This window comes from Serinus canaria, chromosome 6 (assembly GCF_022539315.1).
Source record: "Serinus canaria isolate serCan28SL12 chromosome 6, serCan2020, whole genome shotgun sequence".
Classification (NCBI taxonomy): domain Eukaryota; kingdom Metazoa; phylum Chordata; class Aves; order Passeriformes; family Fringillidae; genus Serinus; species Serinus canaria.
In genome coordinates this window covers 29,690,576-29,708,596 of record NC_066320.1, presented here as the reverse complement: position 1 = coordinate 29,708,596, position 18,021 = coordinate 29,690,576, and the positions used below count along the sequence as shown (strand labels likewise).

Sequence of the window (18,021 nt, the reverse complement as noted above, 5' to 3'; positions counted from 1 at the left end):
CAAATGGCTGCAGAAACTGATAAGCCTTTTCCCAGACAAAGGGGGAAATAATGCACGTTGGTTTGAACGCCACGGGCAGACAGAAAGCATTAAAAAAGCCCCGTTCTCCTGGTGAAGATTTTCTGGAAAAGCCATGCAGAGCAAGTTTGCACATTCCTCTGTCTAAATGGACTGTAGAGCCACTTAATTTTTATTCACTTTGAAACAGAGATGTTTTCTTTGGATACATTATCATCGTAGCTCTTTTCACACAGCATGAAATCCACGGCTGGCTTACTTGGCTGGAACACTCTGTCAAATACCTGAAACAGTAAGTGCCTGTGTGTATGGTATATAATGGCATGGAAATATTTATTACATTTTGTTCAGATGAAATGACTTCACCGCTTGTCAGCTCTGCCTCAAGGACTGTGAGCAGAGACGAGAGCCTCAGGTTCAGGCTGAAATGTCCCTACCTGCCCCATTCCTCACAAGCTGCTGGCTGCAGCCCTGGCATCTTCGGGTGTCGTGTGATACTTACTTTGTACAGGGAGAGAACAGCTCTTTGCTGGGGCTGTTTTCCAGCTTCTCCTCTGTCTGCTGGATAAGTTCTTGACTGACTTCGGGAACATAGGCTGGAGACTGGGGAGAGAAGAGAGGGGCACATTAACTCTCCAAGAGGTGCAGATTCTGCTCTCCCAACCTGTGAGAGGCACATTCATTATTTATGCCCCTGAGCTGCTCCCATTCAATTCCAGCGGTTGTGTAAAAGCAAAGGAGCTTTACGTCAAAGAGCAGTAAAATAGGATACCGTGGCAACTCGCTCCACATTCCGCTCTATCCTCACATTGCTTTTCTGCCTTCTCCGGTGCTTTCACCTCCTTGCCCAGCCTCATGAATATGCAGGACCCACTCCTTGCCAATTCTTTGAACTGCTCCCTTGCATCCCATGAAAAATGTGCTGGCCTGAGCTGTGTACAGCCCATTCTATTAAACAAAAGAGAATTTGCCCAGTATTTTCACTTCACGGGTGATTCATTGTGCTGTCTGAAAAAATCCATCTTTTTTTGGTTTTTTCTTCTTTTTTTTTTTTTTACCAGCAAAGCAAAACAAGAGCAGAGCATTGATACTTACTGATACAGATCTACATCCATCTATGTATTAAAAAGATGTTCACAAAAGTACCTGGACACTTTAATTCATCCTTAGAGAAAAACAATTCAGCAGCTTTAAAATAATAATTTCAAAAAGGAACTTTGCCAACCAACCACATATACTCTTTTCATCCTCTCTTCCCTTTGGAGAGAATGTATATTCAACCCTGCAAACCTTACCAAAGAGAGGTCTCTTGCAATGTGCCTTGATGGTTAACCATCAAGTTTAGGATTTTTGGGACTAATCTAAAAGATAGCTTTTTAGGCAGTCCACATTCTTACACATTGACTGTCTACTGTAATCATATTACAAAGTGGATATTTGTGTGTGTGTGTGCACCTATTTATAGGCATTTCTCCCATGTACACGAAAGTCCCTTCATATAACCAATTGGATTTGGATATTTTCAATAAACTCAGCCAGAGATGAGTTAAAATCCTCTTTCCTTGCAGAAGCCTTAATGCTCAGTGAGGTCCCTGTCCATGCCCACAGCCACCAGATGTGCTGAGTGGGTGGGGCACAGAGCATCATCCCTCATTCCTGGCCAGATGTTCCCATTAACTCACCCCTAGTCAGAGATATCTTGGCAAGCCCTGAAATGCATTGCAGGCAGAGTTCAAAAACACTGGGAATGAGGACAGGGAAAGGGGCAGAGGTGGAGCCACAGAAAACCTCCAGCATGTTGAAAGCTGAATTAAGTCTTTTATCTTTCCCTTCCCACTGCTGAAATGTGAATATGATCCTGGTTGTGACATGAAAAAAGTAAGTTTGTTCTACTTGAATGTTTTTAAATAGGAACATGGTTTACAGAACTGTCTGTGCACGCTGTGCAACGCACTCTCAGTGCTCAGCCTTGTCAGACAATCTGCAGAACGTGCTGGGGACACCTCTGACCTCACTGAAATGTTTCCTCATTTCCTCAATATATTCTTCCATTTCCTCAGCAAAAGAAATCTAGGGAACACTCACTTTTAATCACAGACAGAGTAGATTACTAATAATTAAGAAGTCTCACAGGTTTTTTGAGTGGTAGAACAGCCCCTCATGTTAACATCTAAAAGGAAGAATGAGACAAAGCCAGATTTTCTCAGCTTGATTGACCACAGAGGTAACTATACATGCCCACAACAAAATCTAAGTCCCAGTTTTGGTTCAAGAGAGTAAGTAGAAGCAAGAGGGGAGCAATGAAAGAACTACAAAAAACCCTCCTGTTTTCCAGTCCTACAGCACTGAAACTACAGGGGGCAAAGACAGGAAAGCAAAGGCTTTCAAAGCAATATTCAGATATGAACAAAAGCCTAATGATTAGCAGTATTTCAGTTGATTTTGGCTAGAAACTAGATGAATATCTTTAAATTACAATTTAAGCACTCAGAGGATACCCATTTGCACAACTTTTGGTAGCCCAAAGCTGGTAGGTGGCTGTGTGAATCCAGTGGTCTGAGCCCTGGTTCAAGATGATCATCCCTCTGATTTACAGGGAACAGAAGCACCCCTGAACTCCACAGTTTTGGGGCTGCTGTGGACCAGGAGTGTTTTTGATGTGAATGGAGCAGCGCTTCAGTAAAATCCACACCAAATCCTCTAACTGAAGTTACTACTGACAACATCTGGAACTTGTTCTGCTTTTAGAGGTCAAAACAGGAATCCAAAAGCTAAGTACTAAACTGCATAATTAGTCATTTAGACCAAATGACCTGATTCTTACTCATGCCAGGCAACTTCATCTCCCATTGGGAATTCATTTCACAGTGGAAGGTAAACTGCTTTGAGGTTAGTGTTGAAGATCATGCCCATGACACATTACTAGACTACTAATTCCATCAAACTCTGTCTGAGATCAAAGTACACTTAAAAATAAATTATAAGCATCAGCTAACTCTTATTCATAAAGAGGAAATTAAATTCTTGTAGTGAAAGGGGGGAAGAATGAGCAAAAGAAATAGTAAGTAAGACAACGTGGGAAGCATTTAAAAATGACAAACTGTGATTCCTCTCTCCAAGTTTGTGGGAGATACAGTCACCACTTGGTTTTTCAAAACCACTCATTGCTGACCTCTGAGTCCTTACTTCCTCTGCACAAGCTGGAAGCAAGGTAACAATATCAAGGTAGGCAGAGACATGAACTCACTGAAATCCTGTGCATGGACTAAAGCCTTCGAGTGCACTGCAAACACTTCCCTAGACCACTCCATTTTCTATAACAAGGAATAGAGGTTGTTCTGTTTTTCTTTTTCCAAAGGCTGATCATTTCCAAAGCTTCTGTAGACCCAGAAAAACATTTTGTGCTGTTCTACAGCCCTTCACAGAATTCAGGGCACCAAACTCCTGGGAAGAACACACCCAACCCTTCCCAACTCTGCCTGCAGCTCCAGGGAGCCTTTGTAGGATCCTTCCTAAGAATCTCCTTGAGACTTCCCAATTCCCACTGCTCCCACTAAACAGCCATGGCTGCCACTTTCCGTGTGAATGCTGTGCATACCCACAGCCTTCAGAAGCTCAGACAAAGCCAGAAACAAATCACAACCCAAAACCCAACCCACCAACCTAGTTTTGCTCCCCTGGAGAACCCTTAGGTAGCACAGGTTGTGCGTGCAAGGAAGCCTTTGGATCCCAAGAGTGAGAGCTTCCAAAGGCAACACTTTGGCCATTTACAGATGAAAAATTTGCTTCTTCCCTGGAGAGGTGCAGAAGATTTCTGCAGCCACAATGAAATGGTTATTAACACCATTCTCCTGCTGCATTATGGGCAATGGCTGTAAAAGCAAATTTGGCTTTTACAAGGGAACAGAGACACCTTTTCCAACATATTAAATGTCCTGTGGCAGCTAGGAGAGCCATACACTGTGATTAAGACCATTACATCTGAGCTTGTGACAAAGAATATTCTGCTAACTCTTCAGAAACACCTGCAGAAACCAGTTACACCTTCTTGCATTCAAAACAAAACACTGGGGAGTTACAAGTATAGTTCCATATTTCCCTTAATGGTTATTCTGTTTCCTGGAGGCAAAGAAAGAGATTCTTGATCTCACTTACAATAATGTAATCAGAAATTATGCCAGTCAAACCAACTGATTAACACTAGGGCAAAGCTGGTGGAACTGAAACCAGATTCATGGCAGTACAAGATGTGCTCAGGTTGATCCCACAAGGAAAATTTCTCTCATCTCTCATCTCCCATGTGGATTCCCACAACATTATCCTTATTGATCAGACATTTTAATAATAGTCCAAAAGTCCACAATACTTTTACCAGGTTTTAACCAAAATCTCCTACCTCCTGTACCTTCTCTTTTATGGCCAGAAACTGAAAACCTCTCTACAAATATTTTGCTGGCATAGCAATAGCTCAGTTTTATGATAGTCTCCCATTTAATTTTTAAGAAAAGAATGCAACTAAGAATTGTGTTAGTGGTTATTTGAGAAACTAGAAATGGATATTCAGTTACTTCTGAGTGCCATTAGCCCACCCTGAGAAAAGTCTCCTCTTCTAAATTTTATTTTTTTTCTGTCTTTAGAATAAAGAGTTCCTCTCAGAGGCTCTTCCCTTTCCATTAATGGCATGAGAGCAGCTGATGTGTCTCACACTTGCTCAGGGTTAGCTGTGTTCATGCCCACAAAAAGTCTGGATGCCAGCAGAGCCCTGTCCAGCAGCAGTGTCTGGTGCTGCCCATGGCCTGGCACCCCAGTGAAGTACTGAAGAGTAGCAAAGTCTGATTCAGATCAGATGAAAGCTTCCAGGCTCTGTGACTCCCCATCATCTGTTATTGTGAATGTCATGTTACATCGCTACACTTTAAAACGTGGCCTCTCCTTTTCTGACAGCTCTGTAAGTTTTGCTACAGGCTATTTCACCCAGACCTTCAAGACCCAGTCTTTGCTGAGTTCACTGAACAGCACAGCCATCAAAAAAACCTCTCTGGAGTCCTCTCTATGTGTTTGCCATGCCACCCACAGCATCTCTCAGTGCTTCCCCTGCGACTGTGTGGGGGACATCCGACCTTTTGTTGCTCTATCAGCAAATCAAACTCTTTATCAAACAAGCTGAAGTGCTGGCAGTACCAAGGGAGGCATTCAGAAGACCTTCTCCTTTCCTTTTTCATGAAGATGTGTCATTTGTTCCACCTTTTCTTTTGAGATAAGATACATTTCCAAACATTTACTGTGCACGACCTCGGTCAAGACGCGGTGCGCTACAGGCGCCGCCTCCACGCCTGTGGCAGGGAAAGCAGGCAGGCAGCAAGCAGAGGCTGCCACCTCCAAGGAACAGAAGCATTTTTCTGACAGCCCAGAGCTGGAGTTCACACTTGTGGAGCTGGGGTGAGGTGGGAAGCAGATGTCCCCAGTTAGTCCCAGAGCAGATGCACACACAGTGCAAACCTGCGTGGGCAGAGCTGGCTCATTGTGTGGAACGCTGCTGATCCCGAGGGAGAAGTGCCCACATGACAAAGTGGACTGAGGATCCAGCTAAAGACATGTCCAGCTGGGGTCACCACCATTTGAGAAACCTACAGAGAGCTGACAAGAGCACCAAGTGCCTGGAGTGTTGGGAAACAAGCTTGGGAAGAAAAGCCCAGAGGAAAGCATTGAGGAATCTTAGAGTCTGTTTAGGCAGGAAAACAAGGGTGAAACTTGATAAAGGTCTTTTAATATAGAAATGTTTTTAATAAAAAGGGCAGGGATCAATTATTCTGGATATTCTGCTCTGCTCTGGGGGAATGATGTGAAGAAATCCACTTAATTGGATATGAAGGCTTTTTATTCTAATTTTTCACACAGGGAAGCAGAAGAACAGGCCTGTGAATATTGTGGAATCTGTTCTCAGAGGTCTGAAAGACCTCCAAGAGCACTCAGACATCTGTTGATCATCTAAGTGTATTTGATCTCTGTTCAATGCAAGAGGCTCTTGAGCCCTTTCCCAGTCCTTTGTACCAATGATTTTGCAAAACACTGGGCTCCATAAAGCACAGGCACATGGCATGGCCATGAGAGCAGATGAGGAGGGGAGTTTGCTTGCTGAGTGCTCACCAAAGGGAACCTGTAGCTCTGAGTAAAGGAATAAGAATCTTCTCTGCAAATTAGCAATACTGCTTCAAAGACTTGTCTCAATCATCACTGTCTCCTAAAAAATAAATGACTTGGCTTGCAGATCCCTGAAGTTCAGAGCAGAAAAAGGGAAAGCACTGAGTTTGGCCAGACTGACTTTGTAAGAAACAGAGCAGATCCGTAGTTTGAAGGTAATTCTTCATCCTTACACAATGACTTTCATCTAGGAACCTCAGAATATTAAATCTTCAGTGCAGGATTAAGTCTTCATGAGCTAGGTGGCAATCTCACAATATTTTACAGAAGAGGGCACAGGAGGTTGAGGGATGTGTTTTGCAGAAGATTTGATCATCACCTCTGTCTGAAATCAAAGAAGTCGCACTGAGATAAACGGAAGCTAGAGATGCTCAGATTCCTCAAATCAGTCCAATTGTCCCTTGCAATTATTGAATAAAGAATAGAAACCTAGAAGTACAGGCTTTCATTTCATACCAGCTCCTGCCAGTGGATGTGAGTCATCAGGGTGTCTTACAGCACAACTGTTCATCACTACAGAAGCTATAGGAACCAGAAACATTCCACACTCTTTAGACTGAATAGACCTGATGCAAACTTCTGTCACAAACACAACTGCTTTCCTGGCAAGTTTCAGGCGTGCAGCTGATACTGAAACATGATGACTTATTTTAAAAGTCACTTGCGTAAAATAAATAACGTGCAGCATATGTTATGTTTCAGGTTATGAAAACATTCCACAACAAACTGGCTTTAAACAATTAAAAACGTTTCAGTCAATGGACAAAAGTTCAAGCTGTAACTTTGCTTGAGCTGCCTCTCAAATTGCCTTCCAAGCATTTGTCTTCATGATATGTGTGTTTTCAGATGCTGACAGCAATGTTCCACAGATAATCTGTTTGAAAATCTCCACACACTCTTGCTACTAGTAGAGACCTCAAAACTATGACAGAAACAGGCTAAAATGAACTTTTTGTGTGAGATGATGCATGATCAGACAAGAACAATTCACACACAAAAACCTGGAAATTCTGGCTTTATCCAGCAGTCTGAGCTCCAGACAGGGAAGTTCCAACCATGCAGCCAGAGACTGACTGAGGGAAAGTGTGAAGGGACTGACAGGGAGAATCCAAAGTTCTTTTGGGTTGGGAAAGACCTTTAAGATCACTGAGTCCCATCAAGAAATTCAGAGGAGAGCAGCAGATGAGGAAATGGAATGTCTTGGTCATATTTAGATTTTGGGAACTCAAGGCTGGGCATTCCTGGTGAGGGAAAGGATCACATGCAGTCTCCTGATGCCTTTTGGTGTTACACAAAGAAATCTTGGAACATTCTTTTGCTTTTCCCTGTGTCTGATCTTATCTATTCAGTTTGAGTTGTATGTGTGGTAAACAGCCAATTCTACATCAGGAGCAGCTGCAACACTTTAACTAATCAACTTCTGCATTTTCTTTTTACTTTTTTTCATTCCTTGCCGCAGTCATTTGGGTCTGTATGAGGTGAACCAGTAAAGCAAAAGGCTTCATAATTCCAGGATATTTGCTTTGAGAGGACAGATGTAGGAATTGGCAGTGGGGTGGATGGGGAGCAAGGAAGGCAGCTGTGTTATTAGCAGCAATTGATCTATTACAAGTGTGTAGACATGACCCCTAACAATGGGGGCCCACAGTGCCAGGCACTCCAGACACATCATGGGAGCCAGAGCTTCCAAAGCAAACCAATCTCACCAGCCCTGGGAGTGGGAGCAGGGGTCAAAGACATGAAATAACTCATCAGGATTACAGAGAGGGCCAGTGGCAGAGAAAATATTGAGCCCAATCCCAATACCCAGGGCAGGATCACTCGCTGTATCTGAATGAAGCAAATCACCAGTGCCTGTCAGCTGCAAGCTGATCTGGAGTCATGACAAATCTGTTTTCCCTCATATGCTACCAAACTATCAAAACACATGTTGACACACAGAGAAACAGAAAGACTGGAGACAGCAGAGCCCTCAGCAAGCAGCTGAGCATGTTCCAGCCTGGAGGGGCTGTGCTGATGCTGCACAAAGGGCCACGCCACCACCTCAGTGCTGCTGCTAGATCTGGAGTAACTTCAGGCTCCCTCACTCACCCTGCACTCTTTGGGTTACCTCTTGTGCCTCTGCAAGCCCAGCAGCAGAAAAAGGAGAAGATTCCTCCCCAGGTTCCCAGCATCCTTCCTCTTGGGAGCTGGGATACAAGCTGTAGTCTAGAACCGTGCCCTTCCTTGGGAAAACAGCAGCCTCTGAGGTTTCCCTTCTGACAAGTGCACAGGAAGGATATGAATTATTTTTTTGGCCCCCCTGTTAGTCAGCCACAGGGGCTGCTATCTGGCTGTGCCTTGTTTTTCCTCTTCTCAGCAGACCTTTTTGCAGCTGCTCCTTTCTAGAAACCGCATTTCTGCTCCCGATAGTGGCAAACAAGCAACTGCCATGCAAATGGTGTGAGTCAACATGTTTCCTTCATACAGCTTTCCTCTCCAAAGTGTGGTTTCCTTGGAATGTTGACTTATTTGATTCAGAGAAATCTGGGGGCATAACCACAACAGGAGTTTCGGAGCAACAAAGGAAAAGACTGCCTGGGCTTAAGAAGGAGAAAATTCTTCCTGGCTCCTGTTGGTGACCAGAGCTTAAACACCCAAAGCCCCATAGAAAGTAATTTTGAAATAACAAATTGTCCCATGAGACAAAATTTAGTTGCTTCATCATCTCCTTTTGCAAGTCCAGTGAATCAGCTGCAGACTTTATACTCTTCAATTAAACAGAAACACTCACCGCAATCCCAACCAGCTACAGGGAGTTTGGTACAGCTTATTTTAAGGCTCTAAACTGGTCAGCACAGAAGATATGCTTTTGACTTCAATTAGTGAGAAATTTGGCCTCACAAGAAGTCCTTGGCAGGATATTTTCCTGGATCTTCAAACCCTAGTCCTGCCCTACCCATACTTTTAAAATGATTCTTTAGAAACATGCTTATAGAGGTTTCTTCACCAAAGAAACACATTTTTCCTCCTTTCTGTAGACAATAGGTTTATTGGTGGAGGGGTGCTCATAAACCAGTCAGCTGAAATAGTTTTAAATAAATTTGCTTTTAAAGAAGGGGAAGGGAAAGTTTTGTTTTGCTTGTTGTTGCCCTTTTTCTGCCTTAAAAGCATTTTGCACCCAGATTAAAGGATGGAAACAGATGAAATAACCTCTCCGCAGGATGAGGAGGGCAGCTTAAGGAACAGAGAAGAGAAGGTTTATATCAAGCAGGATCTTCTGTCCACCCCACAGTGAGGCTGCCCACAATCCTTTGGAGTGTCACAGAACCACTTTTGTCAGCAACCCAACAGAGCCATGGCTACAAGCAGCCAGATATTTGATAAAGCTTTTTGGGAGCACAATGTACTCCCACTGTTACTAGCAGCAAACATGACAGGACAATTCTGAAAGCTTCTCTTCTCAGGAAGTTTTTTTTTCTCTTGTCATATGTGCTTAATAGGTTTGGATAACATCCAGTGTCCAGCCTCTTATCAGGACTTTCCTACCTTTTAACATCCTCCTGCACTGATGGATGGCCTAAACATTAGCAAGCAACCTTATGTTGCAATAGTCATAGCTTGGCTTCCTCTGGTAAACCAAATGTCATTTGTTCCATTAAAAAAAACAAAAAAACCCAAAAAAACAACAACCCCTAAACAGATAAACACTCACTTACAACCTTAAAGTTACTGAATGGCGTTCATGCAGGAAAACAAACAGATCCTTGCTTGAATGCACTCCTGAGGCACAAGGCTGTAAACAGGAGTAACCCTTCCCTTGCAGGCTGAAGCCTGATCCACACTGAGCTGATGTTTTGCCATCCCTTGCAGGGGGGATTCTATAGAATTTAACTTCATCTTTTCCCATTAGCAGGTCAAAATCCTGAGGAAGCATTTGAATGAAAAAATGAAAATCCAAAAGAGAGTCTGGGAAGGTCTTGCAAAGAATTAGGAAACAAAATAAACAAACATCAGGCAGGAGCCAGTGGCCCACTCAGAGAAAGACTGGAAACACCCAGGAAGGCAAACAAAATCACTGCTGGAAACAGGGCATTCCCACATCACCTGGATCACACAATCCATTAGCAATCATATGGCAACAGCCATCTGCAAGGAACTGGGAGGGAAGGCATTTATTGTAGGGAGTGACAAGCTGCTTGCAGTGGCATATTCCACTCTTCCTCACTTTTGCTTGTTGGACAAACAACATCAGTGCAAGGATAATAAACTTGCTATATGTTTGATTTTTGACTCAGGTCAGAGTCTGACTTGGTTAAAAAAAAACAAATTAGCATACAAGCTAAAGCTTGGCAAGCAGGTTAAATGACTTTTTTCAGTGTTGTTGGATTACTGGGGAAGAAAAATAAACATGAATAGCTTGGAGCGTCACATATCCACAATTTAAATATGCTGGTTATTTCTAAATCAATTTGTAAAAAGACTTTTTAAAAAAATCTCACTTTTTACAGTTATCAAGCAATATTTTAAAGAAATGAAATATATTATTTTTTCTGTGAAATTTAAAACCCTGTGATTCCTGGTTCCAAGTTAAAATATCACAGTCAGTGCTATTATACAGTAAATGAGCTTACTGATTCTTCCAGCTGCATCATCCCAACCAAAGGTGTCAGCCTCAGGCAGATCACTGGAATCTGCCTGACCCATTCTCGTGAGGCTACTCAGATGCTCAAGTCTCCAGATGTTTTTCCAGAATCCTGATTTTCTATTACAAGGGAATCAGGTGGGACATAAGGTATGATTAACTTCCATTCCCACCATGTGCTTCTTCATTCCCTGCTGTGTTGGGGTAGCCTGTTACTGCTTCTGAGTTTAGCACAAGGAATCCTGAGCTCAGGGAGACATTAGCTGATCCATTACACTTCTAGTTCCAGAAGCCTGAAAATGAACCAACCAGCAAAATTGCAGCAAGGGGGGGAATGGAAGGGTCAGACCTTCAAAGGACTCCTGAAGTACTGAGAAATTGTGCACAGAAACCTGGGTGGACATGTCATGCAAGGCAATTTAATGTATTCTGCATGACACCTAGCATGGAATTCACCCCATCACACTTTAATCACCTAAAAGCTGAGACACTCAGAGTCTCCCCAGGCTCCCTGTAGCCAGTGGGCAGAAAGAGTCATCTCATCTCTCCAATCCAGATGCCTCCAAGGCTGAGTGCTGGGAATGCAAGAGGCTGGACTCACCAGAGGTCTATTTTAATGTGCAAACACACAAAAGCCATCTCCTGCAGATTCCTGGATGTTTTGTAAGCCAGTGTTCCAGACAGCTGGAAAAGGCTGATTCCTTTTTTCCCATGTGAGCAAAATTTTCAGGCAAGAGAGGCTGTTTCTGGGAAAGCTGAATGGACCTGAAAGTCTTTCAGAATTAACTTCCCTGGCCACTGGACAATCCATCCAAACCAAATATAAGTCATGAGGGGCATGCAGAGTGGATAGGGAAAAGATGACCCCAGAAACAGGGAGGAGGAAACTATAATTAGCATATTCATTAGCCAAGGGCAGGCAAATGGAGCCTTCCTGTTACCAGATAATCCTGAGCAGATCTGCTCTTTGTTTGCAGAGTCCTTTTGGATGGGCTGGCTGCTCTCTGAGAGGAGCTGGAGCAGGCTGGGGGCTGCCCTGACTCACAGGCAGATGTAAGCCAGGTTTACATGTGGGGTTGACATCCATTAGTGGAATCGAGTTTCCATTTTCCAAAGGGTCAAGTCAGAGTAATTCCAGCAAACACAGGGAAGCCAGAAGGCTTCTTCTCAATGATCAAAGCATCCCAATGCTTCTCCTGACCAAACAGTGAGGAGGCACGTGCTCTGAGAGGTGTAGCCCCTCCAGAAGAACAGGGAAAGAGAAGCAGAGCTTCCACAGCTCTGATGAGCACAAAACCAGAGGAGTTAAGGACTCCAGCCCAGACCTTCCACCAGTCTGAGCAAAGGCATTGCCAGGACAGGACACAGGACCACCCAAGGACCCATCCTGGGGCAGCATCATCAGCTCAGGGCAGGCTCCAAGTTGTTTCCACAGGCTCTCCTGCAAGTTTGGCACCACTGCAGGAGACAGAAGCCCTCAGTAAGTGTTTAGTTAACTAACATTTGTATTATAAAGAGTGGGTAAAGGATGAGGAAATAGGACTTGAGCAAACCGTGAGAAAAAAGCCTTTTTGCCTGAGACCACAGCAAAGGGACTCCCAATCAAGGCAGCACTGTGATTTTTCAGATTCCCTACCACACTGCATTGCAGCCTGGCCTCAGTGACAGACAAATGCTTATTAAAAGAAAGCCTGACTAGAAAGCATTAATTTGAGTAACACAGTTTCTGCCACCCAGATACTTTCCCAGAAGTGAACTTGGGAAAGATGAGCTTTTTCAGAGAGCCCACTGAGAAGGTACTTTCCTGGAGTCAGACACAGTGATCAGCAGAGACATCGATCGTGCTGTCTCTGCAGCAACAACAGGAATTATCCATTGATTTCTCTGGAGACTGGATTATGTATTGATTATGTGAGCTGCAAGCAGAGGCCTAGGTAATGCTATCATGTCTGGCTAAAATGGTGCTCATAGAGTAGTGAAGTCAATAGAAAGGGGAGATGAGAAATCCATTGAGGCAAAGGGCAAAGTCCCAGGGTAATTAATTAAATGGTGAAATTCTCCTGGCTCAAGTGATGCCAGGATTTCTACTTAAGCATTTTGCATCCTGAAAAGTGCCCTAACAGGAGCCCAAAGGATGCAGTGAATAACTCTTTGAGCAAGTAAATAATTCTGGCCCATCCCGAGTCCATGTAACACTCTATGGACAGACAGGCACTTCATTCATTGCTTACTTCAACTGGGTCATTAATGAAATGCATAGGGCTTAGAAAAATTTGAAAACTAGCTGTGGAGATAACTCTTGGACCAAGCCTGAAGGGGCCATCCACTGCAGCCAGTGAAAAGAGATACTGTGTTGGCCTTTTATCAGCAAGATAATAAGCTTACAGGGGGACAGAGATGACTTGCTGGATATAAGTGACATAAGCTGAATTTGCAGGAGAAAGATAACAATGTAGAAAACAGCCCCTGAAGGCTCACCTTTCAAAATACAGAGCCTCTGCCTTGCATTAAACTCTGCAGATTGTTTTACAGAAGCTTAATGTTTCTATCTCCCACTGCTTCCCTTAGAGTGGCATTCAGCTTTTGTTCTGGCCATCCCAAAAACCAATTATAGCATGTTCCCTAGCAGGCATTTAGTAAAACTAAACAGGTAGAAGAAGAGGTCTCAGGACTTGAATCCAATTCTTGGTATGGTGTGACCTGCAGGATTCAGCCAGAACCATTAAGAAGTGATAGATGAAACTTCACTGATCAGCAAAGATGACTCACCCAGAAGCACAAGTGCTGAAGTTTGCATTTATTTTCCGGATGGAAATAGGAAGGAGGGGAAGGAATCTCAAGGAGAGAGGCAAAGGTCCTTGTCAAGATCAAAGCGATGGCCAAAAGGAAACTACCAGAGGATGGTGCACAGAGATGGGAGAGGGGTCTGTGAGCAGGAGCCTGGCTCAGCTCTGGGGCCTGGCCCAGCAGAAAGCCTCAGATGTAAATTTAATTTCATCTACCCATCTTATGGAGGTGTTTTCTTAAACAACTGGTTTGAGAGAAGGGCACATTTTTGCCAGTAGAGAAGCCCTTTCAAGGGACTTTCCCCTCCCTTCCTTATCCTATAATTGTTCATAAAAACAAAGACAACGTTTTGTTTACCAAAATCCCCACTGACAGCCTTAGACTGGTGTAAGGAGGTTATTGCTGTGCCCAGCTAACCTCTTGCAGCAAAGAAAGTGCAAACATGGCCTTTATTCTGGGCATTTCCTGGAGGAAAGGGTACTGGACAGGAATTCAGATAAGAAAATTTGTGTTGTTGCTGTTCTTCATATTCTGTGAAGTATTTTAATGGGGATAACAATACACATTAGACATCCTGTTCAGTAACATTTTTAGTACCCAGCTGAGTCCAAATATAAACTATAATGGCATATGGAGACTGTCTTAAGAGCCATTTCAAATCAATTTAGTTTTATACAGCGTCTCTTCGAGTCTCTCAAGGTGATTTACAGTGAAAAAGCAAATAGTGGGATAGTGATTTAGTGGAGTAAGGCATGGCAGCTGTCAGGCAGGAAGGAAAAAATGCTGCATGGAGACGTAAAACTCTAATTTAAAAGCAGTACAAAGGTAAATATATCTCTTTGCTCTTCCAGTACAAGAAGCAGTCAGGTAATGAAGCCAGGTTGGGTTCAGTTTGATTCAACAGCTCAATGGAGCCATTTACAGATGGAACTGGACCTAAAACTGAACCTTTTCCACTCAACTGCTGAGATTAGGAAAAAAACAGGGAAGAAATATTTGTGTCCAATTCATTTTACCATCATATTTCACAACCTCAGAAATTTCAGACTTCCTGTGGCTTGGACTTCTGCCCTAGGGGCTTATGAAGTCAAGAAGGCAGCTTTAAGTGTCTTTTTCATGGAAATTGTTAAAGCCTTTTTTAAAGAAGCAAGACTCCAGTCAGGAAACCTTGACCTGGCTGGTGTGACAACCATTGTGCTGCTCCTGTGCACAGAGGAGGAATAATTCTTCAGAGAATGTTTCCCTCAGCTACAGGACACCCTTCCTGTGGGTTTTTTGCCCTCCTGCTCACCCCTCAAGTGAAGCTGCCACAGAAGCAATGAAAACACTCATATTTTGGTGTTCCTAGTGTGGAGATCACACGTGCTCCTTACATTTCCCTCCCACCAAAGAGCTCAGAACAGGCTGCTGGATGTGGCTGTTTCAGTGAACTTCAGGCAAGAGAGAGGGAATGCCACTGACTTCCTAGAGCCTGAGTACACAGGATCCTGGGACAGCTCAGCATGGAAAGAGCCTTTGAAGATTTCATGGGAAAGAGAGCCTAGATGAGATGATCCACTGCCCAAGAGCATCATGACAACTTCCAGCGGTAAGGACTCCACCACACCCTTGGCAGGTTGTTCTATGTACCTCTCCTTTGAGAGGCCTAAACCACCCACATCTCCTTCCACCTAAAGCACCCACATTTCCTTCCACCTAAACCACCCACATTTCCTTACCTAAACCACCCACATCTCCTTCCACCTAAAGCACCCACATCTCCTTCCACCTAAACCACCCACATCTCCTTCCACCTAAAGCACCCACATTTCCTTCCACCTAAACCACCCACATTTCCTTCCACCTAAACCACCCACATCTCCTTCCACCTAAAGCACCCACATCCTTCCACCTAAACCATCCACATTTCCTTCCACCTAAAGCATCCACATTTCCTTCCACCTAAACCATCCACATTTCCTTCCACCTAAAGCACCCACATTTCCTTCCACCTAAACCATCCACATTTCCTTCCACCTAAACCACCCACATTTCCTTCCACCTAAACCACCCACATTCCTTCCACCTAAACCACCCACATTTCCTTCCACCTAAACCACCCACATTTCCTTCTACCTAAAGCACCCACATCTCCTTCCACCTAAACCACCCACATCTCTTTCCAGGTGCCAGCATTTGTCAGGATTTGTCACTGCTGTTGCCTGTAGGTCAGGGACACGGTGGAAGCCTGACCTGCCTGTCCACCAGGACTAAGATTTCAATTCCCCAACAAACAGGTAGGGGCTGTTCAGGATGCCAAAGCTGTGGAGAGCCTGAATTGTGATCACTTGAGAAAGTGCCTCCTTGCTCTAGCATCCTGGCAAGTGCAGGGTTTGTGGAGTGGCCTCAGGGCAGACGTCTCACAGGCAGTGACTCTGGGAGTCACACGGGGCTGGGAGTCCTGCTGAGATGTCTGCTCATCTGGGAAAGTGCCTTCTCTTCCTTTCTGCTGTGCAAGGAGTGTATGTTTTATTAAATAAAGTGCATGTTCCCTATGCAAATGAGCGCCCTTTGGAATGGTGATACACTGACACGTTTTATGTTAAATATGTATGCCCTTTAAAAACTGCAGCAAGAACTAGAAATAATTTATAAATATTAAAGAGCAAGAAGTCTACTTTTTGTTTTCCCTGTGTTTCTGATCCTGCACTCTGGGAAAAACACTCCTCACATTATAAGACTGAATTATCTGTCCAAGAACTAAACCTGTAATTTTATTCTATCAGTCAAGCTGCATGTCACGCTTTTTTTGTATCAAGACAATCAGGTTCTTTGAAGCACAGACACACACCTACTTAAAAGAAGCTTTCAGCTGAAAGCAGAAGACTCCAGAAACAGCAGCAATTTGTACCTTTCAAGGGACTGATAATTAAATAGAGAAATGCTGATTCCAATGAAAAGAAGGTTTCTTTGCTGGCCAGGATGATGCTCCATTAGGACATTTGGGTCCAGATTCATCTGCTTGGACTGCAGGCATCAGTCCTTTGAATCATTGACTTCTAATGGCTTCAAATGTGCCATTTGGAGATCCTTATTTCTCTCTCTTGACAAGAAAGGACAGTAGGCCATCTGCACTGCTAACCTGACCACCTTAGTTAGGTATCTAAAATGAAATTAAACCAACCTAGACCTTGCTCTAGTTTCTAAAGAATTTGTTGCATGGGACACCTATTAGAAAGTCCAGTATTCAACCCATTGTTACAGCCCAGTCAACCTTGCCTCCAGGAAGTATTTTCTGCTGCACAGGGTTTCCACATCCCTCTGGGAAGAAGAAGTTTCTCATTAAGGAACAAAAGTCCATCAAGAGCAATGCAGACATTAAAGCACCACCAGCAGGGAGGCAGTTGTAGATGGCAAGTGAAGGAGGGCAGCTTGTGTTTCACAGGATCACAGAATGGGTGATGTTGGAAGGGACCACTGGAGGTCATCCAGTTTCCTTCTGTTCAGAGCTGTTAAGGCAACTTGCAAATACCAGAAAAGTCTCAGGACAGACTGTAAATATGCTGTGCCAATTTTACATACTGAGAAACCAGGTACACAGGTCAAGTAAGAAATCCAGGGTACGGCAGAGAATGGAAACTCCAGCTCTGGAGTCCCAGTATTTTTCCTTCCTGTAACACCACCGTTCTTTGTTGATGAAGAAGCTGCAGTTTTCAGCTTGGTCTTCACTGCACATTCACTAAATTATTCCATGTGCTTCTGGCTGCAGCATGGATGGCAGGAGAGCCAATGGACAGCAGTGAAGGGCTTTTGGAAACCCGCAGCAAGGCTGGCTGAAGTGAAGTAATGCTATCCTCCCCTCACTTTACTAGCTCTGCTATCAGCAAAATGCCTTTCTCCCTTTCCAGATGGGAGCTGGAGCAGTGGGAAATATTTTCCCTCAGAGTTTGTTGCTCTGCTGACAGGAATTTTAAGACAAAAGGTCATTTTGGTGGATTTAAAAAGCAGTGGAACTTCATGCCCCTAATGAATGGGCAGCAGGAACTCATACTGGCAGTGCTCAATGGCTGCACATGAAACTAGCCAGGCCCAGTAAATGAAACCAGATCCCAAAATGCAGCCTGAGATAACTGAAAGTATGCATCAAAGTTTATTGTAGGAAAATGACTGAGTGGAAAAAGAGTGGTCTGCTCTGCCCCTGCACCTCCAAAACATATTGTACCATTTAAACCCTCTGGAAAGACATCTGCCAAAAATGTGATTAATTCTCCTGAAGGTCAGATGTATTACTTTTGTAAAATAGTTGAAGCAGCAATTCAAGTCTTTGATCACTCTTACGAAAGCAACTTAGGAAAAATCCTAGGATTGCTCTTGTGTTTGAAGCTGCTCTTGTGTTTGAAGCTGGATGTTTA

At 43.7% G+C, this 18,021-nt stretch overlaps 1 protein-coding gene across 2 annotated transcripts in view; it reads right to left on the bottom strand.

Moving 5' to 3' along the window:
* GRK5 (G protein-coupled receptor kinase 5) overlaps positions 1-18,021 on the bottom strand; it is a 154,840-nt gene that overhangs the window by 32,632 nt on the left and 104,187 nt on the right. For both annotated transcript variants that reach the window (XM_018910578.3, XM_030240960.2), the window contains one exon: positions 521-621. In XM_018910578.3, the coding sequence (XP_018766123.1) occupies positions 521-621 (101 nt within the window). The remainder of the gene's footprint in view (positions 1-520; positions 622-18,021) is intronic.